The sequence below is a fragment of the Lepus europaeus genome, chromosome 17 (assembly GCF_033115175.1).
Source record: "Lepus europaeus isolate LE1 chromosome 17, mLepTim1.pri, whole genome shotgun sequence".
Taxonomy (NCBI): domain Eukaryota; kingdom Metazoa; phylum Chordata; class Mammalia; order Lagomorpha; family Leporidae; genus Lepus; species Lepus europaeus.
The window spans coordinates 31726839-31747191 of record NC_084843.1 but is presented as its reverse complement, the minus strand read 5'-3'; the positions used below and the strand labels follow the sequence as shown (position 1 = coordinate 31747191).

The 20353-nt window shown below is 50.4% G+C and overlaps 2 protein-coding genes across 7 annotated transcripts in view; one reads left to right on the top strand and one right to left on the bottom strand.

Annotated features, from left to right (window-relative positions):
• The first annotated feature begins 137 nt into the window (after nt 1-137).
• Nucleotides 138-10082, top strand: ZDHHC16 (zinc finger DHHC-type palmitoyltransferase 16). 3 transcript variants are annotated; one of them, XM_062214854.1, is made up of 13 exons: nt 138-298; nt 1703-1813; nt 1978-2138; nt 4217-4464; nt 4630-4824; nt 4954-5042; nt 5724-5752; nt 6644-6777; nt 6915-6962; nt 7774-7859; nt 8505-8628; nt 8795-8865; nt 9498-10082. In XM_062214854.1, exons 4-13 carry the CDS (start codon nt 4222-4224, stop codon nt 9610-9612), a joined length of 1134 nt encoding a protein of 377 aa, XP_062070838.1. In that variant the 5' UTR covers nt 138-298; nt 1703-1813; nt 1978-2138; nt 4217-4221; the 3' UTR covers nt 9613-10082. The 3 variants fall into 3 exon arrangements, with proteins under 3 accessions (XP_062070838.1, XP_062070837.1, XP_062070839.1); XM_062214853.1 differs by lacking the exon at nt 1703-1813; XM_062214855.1 differs by lacking the exons at nt 1703-1813; nt 6915-6962.
• A 350-nt stretch (nt 10083-10432) lies between these two features.
• The window catches only part of MMS19 (MMS19 homolog, cytosolic iron-sulfur assembly component), a 28440-nt gene continuing 18519 nt past the window's right edge, over nt 10433-20353 (bottom strand). For 3 of the 4 annotated variants that reach the window (XM_062214847.1, XM_062214848.1, XM_062214851.1), the window contains 22 exons: nt 20233-20307; nt 19762-19839; nt 19095-19233; nt 18687-18841; nt 18348-18426; nt 17926-18051; nt 17651-17732; nt 17206-17303; nt 16954-17103; nt 15875-16030; nt 14338-14437; nt 13759-13861; nt 13545-13613; nt 13191-13317; nt 12631-12731; nt 12426-12482; nt 12096-12282; nt 11732-11814; nt 11445-11609; nt 11304-11363; nt 10901-11001; nt 10433-10822 (listed from right to left, as the gene is read on the bottom strand). In XM_062214847.1, coding sequence (XP_062070831.1) covers nt 10795-10822; nt 10901-11001; nt 11304-11363; nt 11445-11609; nt 11732-11814; nt 12096-12282; nt 12426-12482; nt 12631-12731; nt 13191-13317; nt 13545-13613; nt 13759-13861; nt 14338-14437; nt 15875-16030; nt 16954-17103; nt 17206-17303; nt 17651-17732; nt 17926-18051; nt 18348-18426; nt 18687-18841; nt 19095-19233; nt 19762-19839; nt 20233-20307 — 2319 coding nt within the window. In that variant the 3' untranslated portion in view covers nt 10433-10794. Of the gene's footprint in view, nt 10823-10900; nt 11002-11303; nt 11364-11444; nt 11610-11731; nt 11815-12095; nt 12283-12425; nt 12483-12630; nt 12732-13190; nt 13318-13544; nt 13614-13758; nt 13862-14337; nt 14438-15874; nt 16031-16953; nt 17104-17205; nt 17304-17650; nt 17733-17925; nt 18052-18347; nt 18427-18686; nt 18842-19094; nt 19234-19761; nt 19840-20232; nt 20308-20353 lie in introns of those variants that run through there. The other variant, XM_062214852.1, reaches the window with a different exon arrangement.

Genomic DNA, 20353 nt, shown 5'->3' with positions numbered 1-20353 from the left:
CTTTGTCACGTGGTCGGCAGACGCGCCTCCTGCAGGGCAAACTCCATTTCCCAGGTTTCCCCGGGAGAAGGCCGGGGGCGGGACTTCGGACTCGTGTGCCTGCGCCTGCGCCTGCGCCTGGGGTTGAGGATGGGCAGGCGGCGGGTCCGGGTCCATAGGCAGGCGCGGCGGCTGGCGGGGCATGGTGGGACGGATTGAGCCAGGCCCGCCCGGGGCGCCAGGCTGGAGTAGGTGGCAGTGAGCTGCGGCCGAGGCTGCGGGGCGTGATTTGGCTGATCGAGGAATTGGCAGGCGGCAGGTAGGGGCGAAGCCGTGGCCCTTGCTCCCTATCAGAGCCCCTGTTTTGTAGGGTCGGGCCCTGCCCCAGGGCCCTGTCTTGAATCTGGTTTCTTGCTCTCCTCGCCCCGCCCTGCAGGGCCGTGCAGTCCTCGGGCGAGGCGCACCCTCTGAGCAACCATAACGCACAGAGCAGAAGTTAACCAACCCAACTTGCCCATTTCTCAGATTTGGAAATCCAACGCCAGGGTTTGACTTGGCCTGAGTCTTGAAGATAATTCAAGGTAGAGCACAAGCCGGATCCAAGCTCTTGGCTTCCAGTGCATCGCGGTTTGACCATGCCGCCTACCTGCAGGATGAGACTCGCTCTGCAGCTGTAGTTATCCGGGCCCTTCTTTAACTTTTGACGAACTGACCCGTGAGAAAGTTGCTACCCTTTCTCTTAGCGGGTTAGCCAGGAAGGGAAGTGGGCACGTGAATAAGTTGCTACTCTTTATGACTTCTGACATCTCTTGCTTGAGCTTGCACACGTCCTGAGAGCAGCATCTTTGTCTAGATGAGATTTGCCACAACTTTGATATTTTTTTTAATTTATTTGACACAGAGACAGAGATCTTCCATATGCAATGGAAGCAGGTTTTTTTGTTTGTTTGTTTAATTAATTAATTTGAAAGGAAGACATGGAGAGGAGGAGAGAGATCTTCCAGCCACTGGTTCATTCCCTAAATGGCCACAATGGCCAGGGCTGGGCCAGCCAGGAGCCAGGAGCTTCTTCCGGGTCTCCCACGTGGGTGTAGGGACCCAAGCACTTGGGCCATCCTCTGCTACTTTCCCAGGCGAATTAGCAGGGAGCTGGATTGGAAGTGGAGCAGCTAGAACTCGAACTGGTGTCCATATGGAATAGCCAACACTGTAGGTGGAGGCTTAACCTATAACAAAGCACTGGCTCCCTTACATATGCTATTTAACTCCCTAAATGGCTGCCCCTGCCGAAGCTGGGCACTGGAAATTCAGTCCGGGTCTTCCACATGGGTGACAGTGACCCACATACTTGAGCCATCAGCTGCTGCCTCCCAGAGTGCACCTTAGCAAGAAGCTGGAATGGAAGACTGAGTATGAGAGGCCAAGTGGGGTGTTAATCACTGCCAGACACCTGCCCCTGACTTTGGTCGGCTTCATCTGCCTTCCAGTGGCTTTAGAATCTGTCCTCTCGCCTCCCCCCCCATTGGTTTCCCCTTGGGAAACAGATGGCGCTTTAGAGCCCTGGGAAGAGGGAGCCTGTAGTCTCCTCTAATATGATGGCAGATGGCCACGAGAGCCTGTGGCTGCTGCTGCCAGGAGGACTCCGGTTGGTGCCTGGTGCAATAGTAGAACTGTCCTTTGCTCTGTTTCCTTCTCTCTGCACTGAGATCACCCCCTTCCTCAGACGCACAGGATGTTTGGAATTTTGCTTCGCCTCGGGGGAGAAGTCCATTTCAGTGGTGGCCCATGGGTGTGTTCCCTGGCGTCTCCCTACCTGCACACCCCACCAGCTACGGTGAGGAAGTGAGCAGGTTTCAGAGTCTGTGCACCCAGCTCTGCATCTACAAGCTCTCCGTTTACGTGTTCGGCTGATTTCTGGTTGGGTTTGCTTCCTGAGATGCTCTCAGTGCTTCAGTGCTACGATTCTAACAGTGGTTTCTGTTTCTCTCTCTTCATCAGGAACAATGGTAGCAGCAGATACTTACTTAGTGTTACTGCATTGGCAGGAGTGTCTCTGTAGGTGTCTGTAGGACAGACAGACATCTGACCAGCGTTTCCGCTTCACCATCCCTCCAAGTCATTCATCCAACAAGTATTTATTGAGTACTTCCATGAGCCAGGTATTGTGCTAAGTGCTTTATAAATATTTCATTTGTAACTTGCTGAGTATGTACTAGAATCCTAGAGGGTTAGAGCTGGGAGGAACCTTAGCATCTAATCCGTTCGCTCAGTGAATGGGAGCGCAAGGAGATTGAGTTCCAGTTGGGTTCAATAGTTTGCCCAAAGTCACAGGAGTGTGTGGGGGCACAGTTGAGCCCAAGTGAGTGGGCAGTTGTAAATCTAGTCCTGGAGGGAGGAATTTCCTGGAGAGCTCAGTTGAGGATAATTTAAAACGTAGTCTGACAAGGAGGTATTTGTTTAAGAGTAGGAGTGGTGGCTGTGAGGTGGCATATAGTTTATGCTTATTACAGATGAAAATTGCATGCTGTTATAAATATATATTTTTTAAAGATTTATTTATTTATTTGAGAGGTAAAGTTACAGACAGGGAGAGACAGAGAGAAAGGTCTTCCATCTGCTGGTTCATTCCCCAAATGGCCGCCAACGGCTGGAGATGCACCCATCCAGAGCCGGGAGCCTCTTCCAGGTCTCCCACGCAGGTGCAGGGGCCCTAGGATTTGACCCATTCTTCATTGCTTTCCTGGGCCATTAGCAGAGAGCTGGATCAGAAGAGGAGCAGCCGGGACTTGAACTGGTGCCCATATGTGATGCCGGTGCACAGGTGGTAACCTTACCCGCTACGCCACAGCACTGGCCTCCCAGGCAGTGTCTTAACCATGGAGCCCCCCTCCTACCCTGAGCTTTTTGTTTTCTTTTCTGTTCTCCTCCTTAACTCTTAACTTGCTAAGTGGTGATGGGAATGGCCAGTTTCTTAACCCGGTGCAGAGCATAGGTTCCTACTGAATTGTCTTCTCATTTTCTGTAGGCCTTGTCTGCTGGGTTTCTTTTCTTCACAGGGCTTGTGGAAGGCAGTAATTAAGTGTTTTCTTTGAAAGGCCTTTTGTGGGGATGAGCCAGGGTGCAAAGAGAGTACATTGCTCCAGTTACTGAACTGAAACCATGCCTCCAGTGGAGCAGCCTCCTCCAGTTTCTGCCGCATCTGAGCTGCCTATTAAATAAGTCAGTGGAGTCGCTGCAAACAAAGCAGCCTCCCTGGCTGCCTTGTGGGAAGGACTCCATCTGCAGGGTAGATGAGAGTGTCATCAGAAGATTCAGAGCGTGCGTGTCCTCTGTTCTGGGCACTGCCTGGGAAGCCAGTTTCCTCCCATGTCTGTTGAGTGAGGGAGGAACCAGAGAGATGAGTAGGAGGCACTCACAGAGGAGCATGAATGGGGCTAAAGAGCTGGAAGCTGGATGCAAGGCAGCGATTTGGAGGGGAGACCCACCACAGAGGGGCAAGCCCTAGGACCAACATGGAGACCCCTGCCCCTGCCCCTCCCCTGGTGCTCTGCTCTGAATACCGAAAGCTGGCCACTCTATCCTTGGGGTGGAGCTGGCAGTGGAATTGGAGACAAAGCATCTTATATCCTGCAGCAGGGAGCTGTTGTTCCTGCCGGAAGCCCGGCTGAAGCCTGCGGGCCTGACCATCAGCCCAGAGGGAGCAGGGGGAGTATCTTTTGCCAAGACTCAATAGTGCTGGGGAAGAACTAGGTGCGGGATCTGTAGGCTGTGGGCTGTCTCTTACACTGGCTGCTCCGTGGTCAACGGGTCAGGGCAGTCTGGAGACCCTGGGGTTTGGTGGCTGAAGTGGCCATGCCCAGGGACATAGAGGGCAGCTGTGTTGGCTATGCTCACTCAATGGCCTGCCCGCCCAGACAGCTCCAAAGACTGCTGTGGTGTGGGGCCACTTGCCTCTCACCCTTTTACCATGGCCCTTTACCCTTGGATTTGCTATACACTCACATGCCATACCGCAGGCTCAGAATCTCCAGGCCCTGCTCCTGTAATCTGGTTGGGACATTGGCACTGACATTCCTTAAAAAGAGTGAGGAGAACTTGCTTCACACAGCAGGTGACTGTCCTAGTTGGACCTCAGTCAGAGGCCTTTGCCCTTCCAGCTGGTGCTGTGGGCCTTCTCATTGGTGGGGTGCAAGGGACAGAGCTCAGGCTGGACCTTCACAATGGTGTGCTCTCCTAGGAGCCATGCGGGGCCGGCGGAGCCTGCTGCTGGGCCCAGCCCGCCTCTGCCTGCGCCTGCTTCTGCTCCTGGGCTATAGGCGCCGCTGCCCACCTCTGCTCCGGGGCCTGGTACAGCGCTGGCGCTATGGCAAAGTCTGCCTGCGCTCCCTGCTCTACAACTCCTTTGGGGGCAGTGACACCGCTGTCGACGCTGCCTTTGAGCCTGTCTACTGGCTGGTGGACAACGTGATCCGCTGGTTTGGGGTGGTGAGTGATGTCCAGGGAGCAGGAAAAGGGGTTTGTGGGGAGCAGAGGGATGTGTCTGATGGAGCCACACTGTACTTGGGAGGCCTGCCCCTACCCCCAGGGAAATGGGCATCCTCTCTGGGTGCAGCCGGCTCACCCTCTCTCAAACCTGCCCGGTGCTGGCAGGTGTTCGTGGTGCTGGTGATCGTGCTGACGGGCTCCATTGTGGCCATCGCCTACCTGTGTGTCCTGCCTCTCATCCTCCGAACCTACTCAGTGCCGCGACTCTGCTGGCATTTCTTCTACAGTCACTGGAATCTGATCCTCATCGTCTTCCACTATTACCAGGCCATCACCACCCCACCTGGGTACCCGCCCCAGGTGGGTCCATTTGGGGGAAAGGGAAAGGGGAGGGCTGCAGGCTGTGGGAGGCAGTCCCAAGAGTTGGGGAAGAGTGCCTTGATGTCTTAGAAGTGCTGCTAGTTGTGATACTCTTCTCCCTTTGCACAGGGCAGGAATGATATTGCCTCAGTGTCCATCTGTAAGAAGTGCATTTACCCCAAGCCAGCTCGCACACACCACTGCAGCATTTGTAATAGGTGGGTCTTGGTTTTGCTGTCTGTGAACCCCAGCTGGAGCCCTTTTATTTATTTAGGGGCAGAGAGATTGATCTTTATCCACTAGTTCACTCCCCAAATGCCCACAAAAGCTAGGGTCAGGGAAGCCTGAAGCCAGGGGCCTGGAATTCAATCCAGGTGTCCCACGTGGATGGCAGGGACTCAACTACTTGAGCCATCATCTGTTGCCTCTCAGGGTGCCCCTTTTCAGGAAGTTGCATTTGGGGGCAGAACTAGGACTTGAACCCAGGCACTCCAGTATGGGGTGCAGGCATCCCAGGCAGCATCTTAACTACCATGCCAAATGCTCACCTCTGCCTGTGGGCCTTTTGCTGTAGTCCTAGGCCTGGTGTTTTCTGACATCCGTGAAGCCCCCAACATATCTGGGCAGTGTGTCCTCTACCTGCGGACATGCAGTACTGGGATGATCCTGTGCTAAGGTATTATTTCCCCTTGTGGAGATGGAGGCTCAGAAAGATGAGTTAGCTTGTCCAGTATCATATAGCCAGTCACCTGCAGAGCTGTGGTTGAAGCCAGGCCTGGCCATCTTCAAAGTCTGTGCCCTTTCCACCTCAGCAGGATGCTGGTCCTTGTAGGAAAGGATTGGCACTGACATCTCAAGAACCTTGGCCACCATAACAGAGCCTGTGTCCTCCCTCACAGGTGTGTGCTGAAGATGGACCATCACTGCCGTATCCTTTTGCTGTCTCCTGCCTGAGGCCTTCCTTAGCTCCAGAGCACTGTCCAGGGTTGATGGCCACAGACCCAAGGCTTCTAGCGTCACCCTGCAGAAAACACTGGGCTCAGAAGTTAGTAGAAAACTTGTGGGGGTTATGTCCTGGGGGACAAAGGAGGTTCACAGGCTCACTGGGCCAGATTTCCTAAAGAAAGGGAATTTTTTTAAGTCATGCTGACGGTTACTGGGTAGAGATATTTGGGTTTCAGTGGTTGTCCAGTGGGTGCTAAATAGAACCACAGGTCCTGGTCCCCTTCTGCTATCCTTTACAGATATCTGGATAAAATTTACTCAAGGATTTCAATTTTTAAAAAAGATTTAATTAATTTATTTGAAGGAGAGAGTTACAGAGAGAGGTAGAGACAGAGAGAGAGGTCTTCCATTTGCTGTTCACTCTCCAGAGCTGGGCTGATCCGGAGCCAGGAGCTGGGAGCTGCTTCTGGGTCTCCCATGTGGGTGCAGGGGCCCAGGGACTTGGGCCATCCTCTGCTGCTTTCCCAGGTGCATTAGCAGGGAGCTGGATCAGAAGTGGAGCAGCTGGGACTCAGACAGACACCCATATAGGATGCTGGTGTTGCAGGCCAGGGCATTAACCCACTGTGCCAAGCACCAGCCCCAAGGATTTCAATTTTTATGATTTCCTGGTGGCATGTGAGGGCTCTGAGAAGTGTAGAACACTTTAATTTCAACCTTGGGAAAGAGTTCTGTATTATTCTGTGATGGAAAACAGTTTGTGGTAACTAGAAGCTCAAGGCTTGGGAGAATGTCCTTATGAACCAGGGATGACCAGAGAGGTCTGGACATCCTCTGAAATTATTGCTCTTGTCCTTAATCATTGACGCACCAGCCTGGCTAAACAACTGTGTGGGCCACTATAATCATCGGTACTTCTTCTCTTTCTGCTTTTTCATGACTCTGGGCTGCGTCTACTGCAGTTATGGAAGCTGGGACCTTTTCCGGGAGGCTTATGCTGCCATTGAGGTGAGCACGAGGTTAGATAGGGTGGCTCAGTAGGGTCCAACTTTAGGGGTTGGAACCTGTCCTTAAGGAATGGGGCTGGTAGCACTCCTATCACAGGGGCCTGAGAGTATAACCAGCACTGTTTTCCATCCTCTTAGAAAATGAAACAGCTCGACAAGAACAAACTACAGGCGGTTGCCAACCAGGTGGGCCGTCCCCACCCCACTGCCTCCTGCTGCTCAGGCCTGGGGGTACAGAGTTGCTCAGGCAACTGGGGCCCACCTGTTAGTTTGGTGTAGAGACAGGAGTGTTCAGGAGGCTGTGTGGGTAGACTAAGCAGCCTGGGAGCATCAGGCACTTCCCTGGCATATGAGTTTTCCTCTCTTCCATCACCATCTCTTTGGGCTGAGCAAGGACTCTGCCTTTGTGACGGCCTGAGCAGCAAGGAGTCTATGTTTGTGTGGTGGGATTCCAGGGACAGAGGTCAGGCTTGGCCAGTCTGCTTGTTTCTTGCGCCTGGTCTGCATCTGGGTCACCCTCCCCCCACCCCTGTGCCTTGCAGAGCTCCGTATTCTGAGCACATCTTGGGTTCCTAGGATTATACCTCTGCTGCCTTTCACAGTCCTCAGTGGGGCTCACGATCCTCTCCAGTCCATTTTGGGTGTGGGCCTGGTCTCTCGGGATCCAGCCACACAGTGAAGGAGTCTTGGCTGGGGATTGGAGTGGCTTCCCCTGGAGCCCCATGTGCTTTGTCAACCTAAAGGCTCAGGGTCAGCTCCACCTGTGCTTTGCCATCTTGTCCAGACCTGCTCTGCCCAGTGTTTGTCCACGTGGTGCCGCTGGACTTGGTTGGTCCCACCCATCTGGCTGCTGCCTTGACTCCTCTGTGGCTTTAGCCTCCCCCCTTCTCTCCACCTTGGTTTGGATCACTTCCTGCCTGTAGGTGCTGGGGCTCTGGGGGTAGCTGCTGGAACCCAACAGAGCAAAGGAGCCAGGTTTTGCCATTTTTTCCTCTAGACTTACCACCAGACTCCGCCACCCACCTTCTCCTTTCGAGAGAGGATGACTCACAAGAGTCTCGTCTACCTCTGGTTCCTGTGCAGGTATTAAACTCTCATTGTGACAGTTTTAAGGGGGCAGGCAGCTTCAGGAAGACCTTCTGAGGTGCAGGCAGGAACCTACCCTAAGAGAACTGGCACTGCTATAGTCTGACAGGCTGGCAAAGAGGCAGCACTTAGTTTTCTTCAGCATTTGAGGCAGGGTGTGAGCATATATTGGTCATGTGCCAAGGTGGGTTCAACTCCTTATTTCATTTAATCCTCACAGCACCTACCTAAAGGGTAGGCATAGACTACATTTTATGGATAAAGAAAACTGGAAACCAGGGGTAAAGTGATTTGTTCCACAACATACAGCCAGTACTGGCAGAGCTGGAATGGGAATTTTATGCCATCCCACTCCAATCTCTGCTTTTACTGCCCTCCACTATTTCCCAAACATGGGTCTTAGGAGATACAGAACATTATTCTTTATAAAGTAATATCTCATTTCTTTTCCCTTTCCATGCAGTTTATTCCTAGCCCTTTCATTGATGCTATTTATAGATGCTGTGAAATAAACGCTCTTCTAGGATGTTTGCCTGGAGAGATGGGGCAGAGGGCATGAGCCAGCCATGACTGCTCAGCAACTTCAGACCAACATCTCTAGATCTCTAACCCGCTCACCGATCTTTACCCCTCCTTTCTTAGTTCCGTGGCACTTGCCTTGGGTGCCCTAACTATATGGCATGCTGTTCTCATCAGTCGAGGTGAGACCAGCATTGAAAGGCACATCAACAAGAAGGAGAGACGTCGGCTACAGGCCAAGGGCAGAGTGAGTAGGATTAAGGGTTTGGGATGAGCAGGTGGGTAAACGAATCTATAAACAGGTTATATAAGGTCAGAATTTGCCAACCTGAGCCTTAGCTTAGCTAATTTAGTCTCAAACACTAGAAGATTAATAGAAGAAGTTTGTAGAAATGTTTTTCTTGGCCCTATAGGTATTTAGGAACCCCTACAACTACGGCTGCTTGGACAACTGGAAAGTGTTCCTGGGTGTGGACACGGGAAGGTAAAGTAAGACATGTAGATAAATGGTGTCCAACAACTCTGTTGTGAGCAAAGTGTTCTGGGCTGGCAAGCTCTTGGATTGTGGCCAATCACCTCCATGAATTAAAATGAATTAAAGTCATAATATGGGCTAGTGCTTACTGTATTAGATAGCATGTTTCCAGAGTTTAGAAATAGAGTTAACTTGAGCCAAAGAAGCTTGAGGCCCGAACTATGTGGTTTTGAGTCCTCAAGATGACTATCAAAGGGACCACCAGGTAGGATACAGTGGCCACTAGTTCCCTCTCAGTTACATGGCAGTGTCTTCTTCAGTTCAAGCCAATCATTCCTGAGATGAGGCTAGCCGTCCCACCCCAGGGGAGATCACTGCTTCCAGTGCAGTTCCAAGGGAGTGACAATCACACGACCACCAGTGCCTTCCAGCCTCCCTATCCCATCCTCATTACACTTCTGCCTACCACTGCGCTTGCAGCAGTCCCTTCAGAGTACCAGAGGATGTACACAGCACACACAATTGGATAGGGAAATGTAGGACTCTGTTATTTTTGTGCTTGGTGTTATTTGCAGAAGAATTTTGAATAGGAAGGATGACCGAGGACACTTGAAACTCATACATTTCTTTCTATTTTGCAGGCACTGGCTTACCCGGGTGCTGTTACCTTCCAGTCACCTGCCACATGGGAACGGAATGCTATGGGAGCCCCCGCCCTGGGTGGCTGCTCACTCAGCCTCTGTGATGGCAGTGTGAGCTGCCCTGTGTCAGCCTCCATTGGAGCATTCATCTTGCTTCCTACGTTGACCTTGTCTCACGGGCCACCAAGGGCAGCGTTTCTTGGAATCCTTGATCAAAAAGAGCCAATGGGCCTGCCTTAGCGTACCAGGCAGGGACACCTCCAGGACCAACCTTTTGGCCACTGCAGAAGCAAGACAGCATGGAGAAGTCCTAGGAACGACACCCCTTTTACTCAGGCAAACAGAAACTCCAGCCCCACACCAGGGGTCAGGCAGCTAGCTACCTTGCGGTGCTGACCCTGACTGCCTCCAGGCTGCAGCGCTGGCCTCGGGCACCACCTCTTCCACTTGCTGTCTGAGAAAATACCTGACTGGTACAGCTGAGATTGTGGCTTTTCAACAGGGCACATCACCAGGCCTGCCACTGGGATCACTGCCGCTTCTCACGTTGCCGAAGGGAGCAAATAAAGGTGTCTGGTTTGTAAAGATATGTAGCTTTTCACTCTGCCTCCCTCGGTGTAAGGCAAGGAAGGGGAAAGTCAGGGTCAAGGCCTGGTGAGTAGGTATCCTGGCCATGCCTTCCGTGCCTTTACTTGGAAGGGATGGATGCTCCAAAGAATTCTTTTTTTTTTTTTTTTTTTTTTGACAGGCAGAGTTAGACAGAGAGAGACAGAGAGAAAGGTCTTCCTTTTTCTGTTAGTTCACCTCCCAAATGGCTGCCACGGCCGGCGTGCTGCGCCGATCCGAAGCCAGGAACTAGGTACTTCCTCCTGGACTCACTCCAAAGGTCACGGATGCCTGGTTATGTGATACTGAGGCATATGGAGGGTGGGGAAAATATCTGACAGATAGCCCCATTACCAAAAGAAATGTTTATTCTCCAGCAGGTACACACATATCCACCATCCCTGGTCCTTGGGCCATGTTCATCTGCATTCACACCTCAGCAGCATATCTCCCTTTTCTTGACCTAAGACTTTTCTCCAAACCCAAGTAGTTTTACGCTTGGCTCCATCAGAAATCCATGAGAAACCAGGACTCTAGGTTTCTTATATAGCCATGCAACAGAGGGCCGGCATTTGTGCTGTGTCCATGGGGAAGGCAGTCCAGTGGTCTCCTTGCCTTGAGCAGGATAGCCAAGAATTAGTAATTCCAGGTAAGATTGTCTGACAGAACAGTCTAGACCAGGACCAAGGGCTCAGCTGCCAGGGCTCCCCAGCAGAAACCTGTAAGCAGGAAGAATGGTGGCAGTATTAGCATGGGGCTTGTTCTAGTCCCTTCTCTCCCCGGACCTAGAAACTCACCACTCTCCCCTGGCTGCTACGGCCTCCTTGCGCACCAGTCTCTTCTTATCATCCAAGGGTTTGGCTAAGGCTCGGATCACCTGTGGTTTGTAGGGGAGCAGCTGTGAAGACAGAGAGAGAAGCTTAGCCTTATTCAATCAAAGCAACTGGGTGTCACTTCTCTGTCTGTACAATGAATGTTATGAGGAAAACCAAATGTGTCTGATTCTTTAGTGATGCAGAGGAACAACATGGCCATTCTATTATGAGACAGTCAGGATTTACTGGGTCCATTCCAGGCCCAAGGAACAAAGTTCTTGCCTATCTAAATGCATGGCTAATCCCACTTAACTAACGCAAAAAAATGCTTTTTGGGCTCTCCTAAGACATTGCCAAGGCAGGGAGGGATACATGAGGCGCTTACCACCGGGGTGGGTAGGCGAGTGAGAGCATGCATGCACTGCAGAGCCGCGATCCGGACAGCCTGGAACACAACCACGAGGAAGGAGGTGAGGGGAAACTCGAGGAGCAGTGTAGCTGCCAGAGTTGCTGGGGCCCAACGCACCATGGAAGGGCTGGAGCTGAGGTTCAGAAACTTGGTGACGAGGGTATCAACATGAAGACTCATGACCTGGGGTGCTTCCAGCAGGAGAGGCTGAAGGCAGCTGAGCGTGGAGAGTTGGACCACACAGTCAGAGCAGGACAGGGCCTCCAGCAGCAAGGAGAGAAGCTAAGGAGCAATGGGAAGGGTACAGATGAGGATACTGTGCTGGCAGATTCTCTCTCCCCTGAGCCCCAGCTATGGGAAAACAGCTTTGTTGCCTGCTGCGAGGCTCCCACTGCAGGACTTACTGTGGGCAGCTCTGGCAACAGCACAGGCTTGGGCAGCCTGTTAAGGACATGGGACAGGCCCTTCAGGTAGTTTGGCTTCACATCTGTAAAAAATGAAAAAGTTGAGGGAAGAACCTGGGCTTAGACATTCAGCTTGAGAATTCAACACCAATCTCTGACAAGGCTGGGCTATCAGTCTACAGAGACATGAGCTGGGAGGGGAGAGGCACTTAAGGTAGATGCACTCACCAAAGGAAAAAGTGGGACAAGACTCAGGGTATTGAGCTTTCTCTGTAAACACACTATAGCTCTAAGGAACCACTCAGCGCCTAACTTAAGTCAGGGGATGTGGCTGTGCAAAGAGGGCCTTTGAGATTCTCCTCACCTTGGGGAGCAGCATGGAAGCCCTGGACCAAAGCAGGCACATTGTCTGTGAAGAACCGCTGGCGGAACATGATCCGCACCTCGGCGTGGCCAGCGCGAGTCAACACATCAGTACAGTCAGACATGAGCAGAGAAAAGCCATCGGCTGCTGCTGGGCCTAGTTCTGGATCACTCAGGAGGCCCATGAGCTGAAGAAAAGAGAATCTTTGAGATATGTCAGGGAGGAGAATGTTAAATACCAACATGGAAGATGCAAGTTATTTCTGGGAAGAATAAGATCAACAGCAAATTCTGTTTAGGTCCTAGGTTCTCCTGTTGGAAGAGGACTTACCCGGGTTGTAAGGCAGGAGCTGAGAGGATGGTATCTGAGCACTAGCGCCTTTGTTACCTGCAGAGAGAACACACAGGGCATGACATTTGAACTCCTTCCCAGCACCCTGTGAGGCAGCTGCTTATGGCTCAGGGTAAAATAAGGGCATTATATTGAACGAGATGCAACTGCCTGGGTCTAGCCAGAGTCCATCCCGCCTCCTTACCCACAGCAGCAGTGTGAAGGCCTGCCTACGAGAGGGCCCAGAGCCCAGGCTCGCCTCCACTGTGTCCACAGCCAGCTGGAGGAATTCGTCTAGCTGCTGCCCTAAAAGTGAGGGAGGAAAAGCTGATGCAAAGGCTACACAGTTTTTCCTTTAACAATGAAGGATATAAATTATTTAAATGCAGAGTTCCCCGAGAAGCCATTAGAAAAAGAGAGCATCGTTTTGCCTGGACAAAATGACTGGACACCAGCATGAGGGCCTGGTATTCTCATAATGCAAGGATACTAGTATTCCAAAGGATCGTCTGCTTCCTAAAAAGCATTATCATAGGAGCTCCACCAGGATGGCCAATCTAGAGCATTTCTTCTCTCTCTTAGGTTCCATTATGCTTTGCCCACCCTGACTCTTGGTCATGACTCTCGACACAAGGGCTGTCCAAGGATAGTGCTTTAGCAGCTGATGCCATTAGCAAGCTCCTCTTTCAAGAGAATGAGAACAGAGCTTGAAGCTTTCGTAGTAGACGATTCAGGAAGTCTCCTGGCCCAGTCTCATTGCAGTACCTGCAGGATGCTTGTTTAGGAGTCCTGCAAAACACTTGGCAGCAGCTGTGGAGGAGAAGGGGCAGCCATGGCAACAGCTCAGTTCCAACAGCTCCCGCATAAGTTGGTTCAGCTGAGGGATTTCCACCTGTAGAAAAGTTGGCCATGTAAAACAGACCCAGAGAACACTTGAACTCCAAGACCTACTCAGTAGAAAGTGGTAGCAGCAACCACGATGGACAAGATTTGACTTCTCTGGAGGGTCAACTACAAGATGAGCTCAGCCCATGGCAAATTTCAGCCCAGAGATCACCTAGGATCCACCTCTCCTTGGTGAGGGTTAAACCAGGGACCTGTCCAAATGTGCTCACTCACCTCTCGAGGCAAAGAGCAGACAAAGGCCATAAGCAGTGCAACCAGCCGCCTTTGCTCCACAGAGCCATCCTAGAAAGGAAGAGTAGCCCCATCAGGCCTGTCCTGCCAGCAGAGGGCTTGTCTGACCTTATACCCAGCCTAGATTAGCCTAGGAGGGTTAAGTTTGAAAGATCTAAGTTCCAAGATTCTCCCTGATCTAACCCATCAGACTCACGTGGAATGGCTGGAATCTGCTTGGAAAGCTGTTTTCAGGCAGAAAGGAGGTGTTGCCATCCAAGAAGAGGGGTACAATGCAGGTAACACTCTGGGCAGCTAATCTGGGGTAGAGTACTAGGTATTATCAAGGAGCCAGGATTCGAACGCAGCCCTCCCCTCCACAGCAGTGCTTTTGAATCTGAGTGGGAGTCACATTAGGGCCGCTGAGCCAGTGATCACTCGCGTATTCCACAAATGTTAACCTAGCTCATAGTATGTCCTATACTAGACCCTGCTGATAAAGCAGTGAACCGAATAGATCTAATTCCTCTTAGAGCTTCTAATCTAGTAAGAACTCAATGTAGTTTTAAAAATCCACAGCTGATTTTTAGGCACATCCACTGCTAAGAACCTCTGGCCCATGGCTCACCACCACCATGGTCCATTTTGTTTTGTCAGCACAACTCGCAAAACAAGTAACTGCCTTCACATTTAAATGCCTGTTAAAGGACAGATGATGAGATAGCTTGCTAGCTAGTGCTTCTTCCCAGGAATGCCATCCTCCCTGGGTTCAAGTTGTGTTTAGGATTACACTCACTCAGGGTTCAGGTGGGTGGTGGCAGTGCCAATAACAGACACCATGGCGACCAATACCTCATCCTCCAGCAGCACTTTTCTCAGGACAGAGGGCTCCTTCTCTGCAAAACCAAACCAACACAACACATGTAACACAGAATCCTGTGGTGATAACTGTGGTTCAGAGACCCAAATTATTAGGTCCTGTCATCCTGACTTGGGCTCAACTCTAGCCAGAGGAGCAGTCTTTTTTTTTTAAATATTTATTTATTTATTTGAAAGTCAGAGTTACATAGAGAAGGAGAGGTACAAAGAGAGAGGTCTTCCATCCACTGGTTCACTCCCCAACTGGCCATAACTGCCAGAGCTGCACCAACCCAAAGCCAGGAGCTTCTTCTGGGTCTCCCATGTAGGTGCAGAGGCCCAAGGATTTAGGCCATCTTCTACTGCTTTTCCAGGCCACAGCAGGGAGCTAGATTGGAAGTGGAGCAGCTGGGACTTGAACTGCCACCCATATGCAGGCACTGACTTTACCCACTATACCACAGCGCCGGCCCCAAGAACAGCAGTCTTAATCTGCCCCTGGTAGTCCTGAGAACCAGCAAAATAAGACACCAGAAGCAGAAGTGACCTGAGGGCCAGATAGAGTTCTTGAGAATACTGAACACAGTCCTTAGATTAGGCAGCCAGGGAAAATATAGAGTAAATCTGTTCCTAACATCAGAAACAATACTGTTAGAGGCAGCGCTTGGGATGCCTGCATCCTATACTGGAGTGCTTGAGTTTGAGTTGCAGCTCTGCTCTTGATTCCAACTTCCTACTAATATGCATGCTGAGAGGCAGTGGTTGGGTCCCTGCTATCCATGTGGGAAACCTGGATTGAATACTGGTTCCTGGCTTCAGCCTGGCCAGCCCCAGCTGTTGCAAACACTTGGGAGAGTGAACTAGCCGATGGGAGGTCTCTACCTGTCTCTCTCTCAAATAAATTTTTTTTTTTTTTAACAAAGTAGTAGTACTGTTAGTCTTTTGCAATTTAACAATAACATGGGTTTACCTTTATGGGTTCTTATTATTTATAGCAACCACCACATAGAACACTTACTGTTTGGCCAGGCACTACACACGATCTTATTTAATCTTTACTAACTACTCTGTGATGCACATATTACTCTAGCCTCGTAAGTGGGAAAGTGAAGCCTAGAAAGGGGGAGTTATCTTCAGTTGAGTTAGCAAATGGCAGAACTGAGGATAAACCTCAACTAGGTCCACCTGACTCCAGAGCTCAATTCTAACTAAACTAATTACGTTGCAATTAAAGGGAAACACAGTGTGCATCCTTTTGAATAATGCTAATACTAGTGGATTCTGGGTTTTGCCACTGGTCAGGTTGGAATCCTTTGCTCTCAAATGGGATCTCACCCTGCTAATAAGGGATTCAGAATGGGCCTCTGGTGGTATAAAACACAGTACTACTGATGCCCAGTGGGTTGCAGTGCTGCTCAATACCAGTGGAAGGCAGAAATTCCAGAGGATGGGAGGGAAGACAGGTGGAGAGTTACCTGGCATGGAAGCCTGCACAGCCAGGGCAAGCAGGCAAGGGATAGCTGTCTGGTGGAAATACCAGCAGCTCTCAGGGTCCTGCTGGCATTTTTCTGCCACCTGCTGGAGGCTCTGACAGATGGCAATAACTTCATTAGGTCCTGCAACCATATTTCCTGTAGTGAAAAAGTCAATGTTCTTGTATAAGGTTTGCTTAAAAGCACTTATAGGAAATGAGAAAAACAATCAAAGATGAATGGAGAGACCAAGAAGATCTTATTAAACAGATGAGTCATTTCACTTTCTTGGTTACTCTTCATCTGTTCAGCAATAGAAGCATCACATGCACATTCTCCTGCATTTTTCTTCACAACTCTAGAAGTATCGTTTCTTCACTTTATAAAGGAGGAAATGGAGGTCCAATAAAGTATCAGTGGTTTTTCCAGGGTCATAGTAAGTGCAGAGTCCAGAATCAAACCAGTGTTCTTTCTACTATGTAACAGCTGCTGAATCAAGTGCTGTGGAACTGGATCTACCACCAGGGCCAGGCACACAGAGCAGGGAGCTTAGGTTAGTGAGGACCATGGTGACCATGCGTAGGTTCCCAGGAGCAACAACTATTTTAACTTTTGCCTGGGAGGAATGCTTCTCAAACTGGAGGGCACCTATACGTTAGCTGGAGATATGTCAAAATGCAGATTCCGATCAGTGAGGGCCTGCCCTTCTGCATTTCTAACAGGCTTCCAGATGAATCTCACACTGCTGGCTGACCAAACGTTGAGTACCATGGCCTTAACAGTGACGCTTTTCAATTTTGACCCCACATGAAGATCACCTGGTCATTCACCAGTTATGGTTCCTAAGTCCCATTCCTTCTCAGAGACTGGCCCAACTTCACTTGAGGCCTTGGCATCAAGTGTTTTTTTTTTTTTAAGTTTATCTAGTAAGAACTAGATCAGGTTTATTTTTTTAAAGTTGACCATTCCACTCTTTACATACAGCTACAATTAGAACCACTGTCTTAGAGCCATCAGCTTCCAAACCTGGCTATAGCTTTCCAATTGGCCTAGATTCTTGCTTATTATTCCTGGGAGGTTACCTCTGTTCATCTGGCAGAGATGCTGCAACAGCAGAGGCAGTGTCTCCTTGACAATGCTGGGATGTGTTGAAACAGCTGACAGGGCTTGTAGACAGCGCAGATGCTGGCAGGGCTTGGTGGGCCCATCCCCTCTAGCCAAGTCTGACTCCCCTGAAAGCAACCAGAAGATAAGGCTGCATTGTGATTGCAAACATGAGGGCTTCTGGAGCCTTGATGGGAAGGGGTGGGCAAACGAAGCTTAGCGACACATACCTATGTGTAGCTCCTCAGCAAGCTTGGGTATTAGGTGGCTGCTGAAGGCCACAGGGTAGAGTGTGGCCAGGGCTCCTGATGCTTCCAGTGCTGCCACCCTGCTCGGGGCACAGAGCAGATGAGTATTAGCTGAGCCTTGGCCACCATTCTCTTGCCTAGTCCTGCCATAGACAGATTCAGGAGTGTGGGCTCCCAAGGCAACCTTGCTAAAGAGCAAGACTCAAGTACCTAGAGCCCTGAGTTGGACAGGACTTCTTAATGCCCAAGAAAATAGAGAACAGTCCCACATCTCTCCAACCAGTTAGCAGCCAGAGCCAAACAGAGCCCACCTTCCCTAAGGAGAGACAAGGGTCAGAAGCACAGAGCCCTGGTCCTTGCTGGATTTCTTGGTGCCAACACAGAGGCAGGGAACAGCTTGCTCTATCTCACTGCTTTAGATTCTCACCAACTCTGGGAATCCTCCTCCAGGAAACTCAGTCTGTGTAGGTGACCCACTGCCAGCTCCAAGTCCTCAGAAGATAGGAGATCTATAGTTGGAAGGAACATGAATCCCACTTTTCTTCCCCTGCAGCCACCACAACCCTTCCCAAAATCCCTTTAGAAATCCAAAATCATCCAGAGTTGCAGTCAGAATAGGGAATTGAGACTGCTCTTTACTTAAGACAGAAAATTGCAAGCAAGGGACCAATACGCTTATCTCTCCTTTCCGTTAGGATGTACCTGGCTGGGCACCCAAGACTGTGAGTGCACGGATGCCAACAAGCTGAAGCTGAGTGCTGGGGTCTGATAGGGCCATGAATACCAGTGAGCACAGCTGGTCCTTGAAAGCACTCAGAGGCCTTTCATCTAGGGAGAGACAGAGGACAAGTTAATATGGGATATGAGGATACCCTTATATCCCATACCCCTCACCAGCAGCGAGGCAAATTAAACTTGGGGCAGGCTTAAAGAGCCTAATCCTTTGAGTGTCCATGGAACACAGTGAAATAAACACACATCTCTGATCCATTAAGTGTTGTCTGTGCTTCAACCTCAGATCAGCAGACGCACAGTTCTAGACCACTCCTCTGTAGCACGCTGCCTTGCTACCCTTTATAGGCAACAGTGCTCACCAGGACACCACAACTGGCGAGTGATCTCACCTTTGTCTTCATAGCTCCATTTCTGCTGCAGCTTCAAGAAACCCAGGATCATTTCCAGGATTGTCCGCCTCTGGTTGCTCTGTAATGTTTCATGAAGTACTGTAGTCAAAGAACGTTTTTTGGTAAAGGATTTCAATCCTGCTAATCCGGAAGTAGGGAGAAGTAGCCTTTAGTCAAAGAGTGAGTCAGGGAAAGAGTGAACAAATGAACCAGGATCAGGGAATTAGGAGCAAAACTCAAGATCTACTATCTGGCCCAAGCAAACTTAAGGCTCTCCTGGAAAAAGGGATCCTAGCATTCTGGTGCTGTCACTTCCCCCATGACACCTGATCCCCTTACCTGACTGTGCTTGTGGAACTGTTCCAGCAGTAAAGGCAGAATGTTGCTGGTGATGTGGTCACAGGCCCGCGCAGATGCACCTGCAGCTGCCTGCAACAGTTTGGCACTAGGCCACACCAATTTCATGTCCGGTTCACAGAGATGATGCCTGCAGTCTAGAGAGGCAGCAATCACAGACCTGTGGAGTAGGCCTAATATTGTCTGATTCCCCTAAAGGCCACAGTGTGAAGACTGATACTTGGGATAATTTGCTAGCAGTTGCCACTTAGATTATTTTCAGTTCAAAGGAGGACTGCAGCCCCCATATCATCGAACGTATGGGAGCCACACATAAAAAAGTCACTGGCCCCTAAGGAACATTAACTCTACTGTGGTCACTCCCCTCTCTGGCTGTCATGGCCCCATTACCCTGTAGAATGTTGCTAAGGAAGGAGTCAAGGAGGTCCTCAGCATCAGCCCTCAGCACAGAGCGAGACAAACACGCAGTCAGGGAGTGGAGGGCCGCCAGGCCCTCTGCCTCCACCCGCTCACTTGCCGTCTGGAACACCTGTCAGGGAGGGATCCCATGGCTACTAAGATGACCTTGTACCAGGTGAGACCCCACCCATCTTATACCTATTTCCTTGGGGTGGGGCATGGGGTAGGGCTTTAGCAGATACCAAAAGAAATTAACATCCAGATTGAGTGTCTTTTCAAACTGGTATATTTTCATCAAGTCCTTAGTCCCAAGAAGATATACTTTTTGAAACAGAGAATGAATTCCTTTTCCTAAGTCTTCTCTCCCCTTCTACTCAGCACAGTGCCAGAGGCACCATGACCTATGCTTCATGCCACAGAAGGGCAGGAAGTGGGCATTGTGCAAAGGCGGTGAAGTGCTTTCCCCAAGCAGCTGATCCTCACACTGGAACACTGCCCTTTGTCATTCAATTAGAAGCATGTCCCTTTGCTTACTGAATAACCAGGCCTACACAGGACCTTGGCCCTGGAGACAACAAAGGGAAAAGGACAGGGTGCATTATTTCCCCTCATGCCTGACAACTGGGAACTAACAGAAGTGCGATTATTTAAGTAATACCTCTCTGCGGATAGAAGCCCAAAGGCTGGGGAGGAAGTCCTTCAGTTCCTTCTGTCCATACACAGCACAGCAAGCATTCTGCCAAGGGAAGCACAGGTACAAGCTGGCTACACACACAGACATGCTACATATGCAGGTACCTCAGTGCAATGGCACCTGAAGGAGCTTGGCTCTCAGCAGAAAAACCAGCAGGACAGCATCACAGTGCTACCCAGGGTACAGGAAAGCAGGAGTTTAACCTGACTGATGAGAAGCTAAGAAGGAAGCCCTGTCAGCCTTTACTTGGTTGCCATTCAGTTACAACAGGACAGTACTATGTGCAGCTGGAGACTTTAGCTCAACATAGACCCAAATCGTGGGTCATCCTCCTGAGGCCCATGAACCATTTCCTGGCTGTCTGAGAATCTATATCCGTAGAACTCCTAACTTGTTGAAAGGCAGCTGGATCCTCCAAGGAGAAAAATTACTTACCAGAGTCTGCAGAGAATCCAGCTTGGCACTGAGAATCTCGGAATCCACCTTCTCAATTAGCAGGGGCAGCAGGAACTGTGAGAGAGAAGTTGAGCCTGAGAGGTAGTGTCAGAGCCATATC

Bases quoted from the DNA above. Each gene is read 5' to 3' on its own strand.
- ZDHHC16 (XM_062214853.1), top strand. From the start codon at position 4,222: ATGCGGGGCCGGCGGAGCCTGCTGCTGGGCCCAGCCCGCCTCTGCCTG. The intron at 7,860-8,504 runs GTATTAAACTCT...CTCCTTTCTTAG, and splicing joins TACCTCTGGTTCCTGTGCAG to TTCCGTGGCACTTGCCTTGG. The intron at 8,866-9,497 runs GTAAAGTAAGAC...TCTATTTTGCAG, and splicing joins CTGGGTGTGGACACGGGAAG to GCACTGGCTTACCCGGGTGC.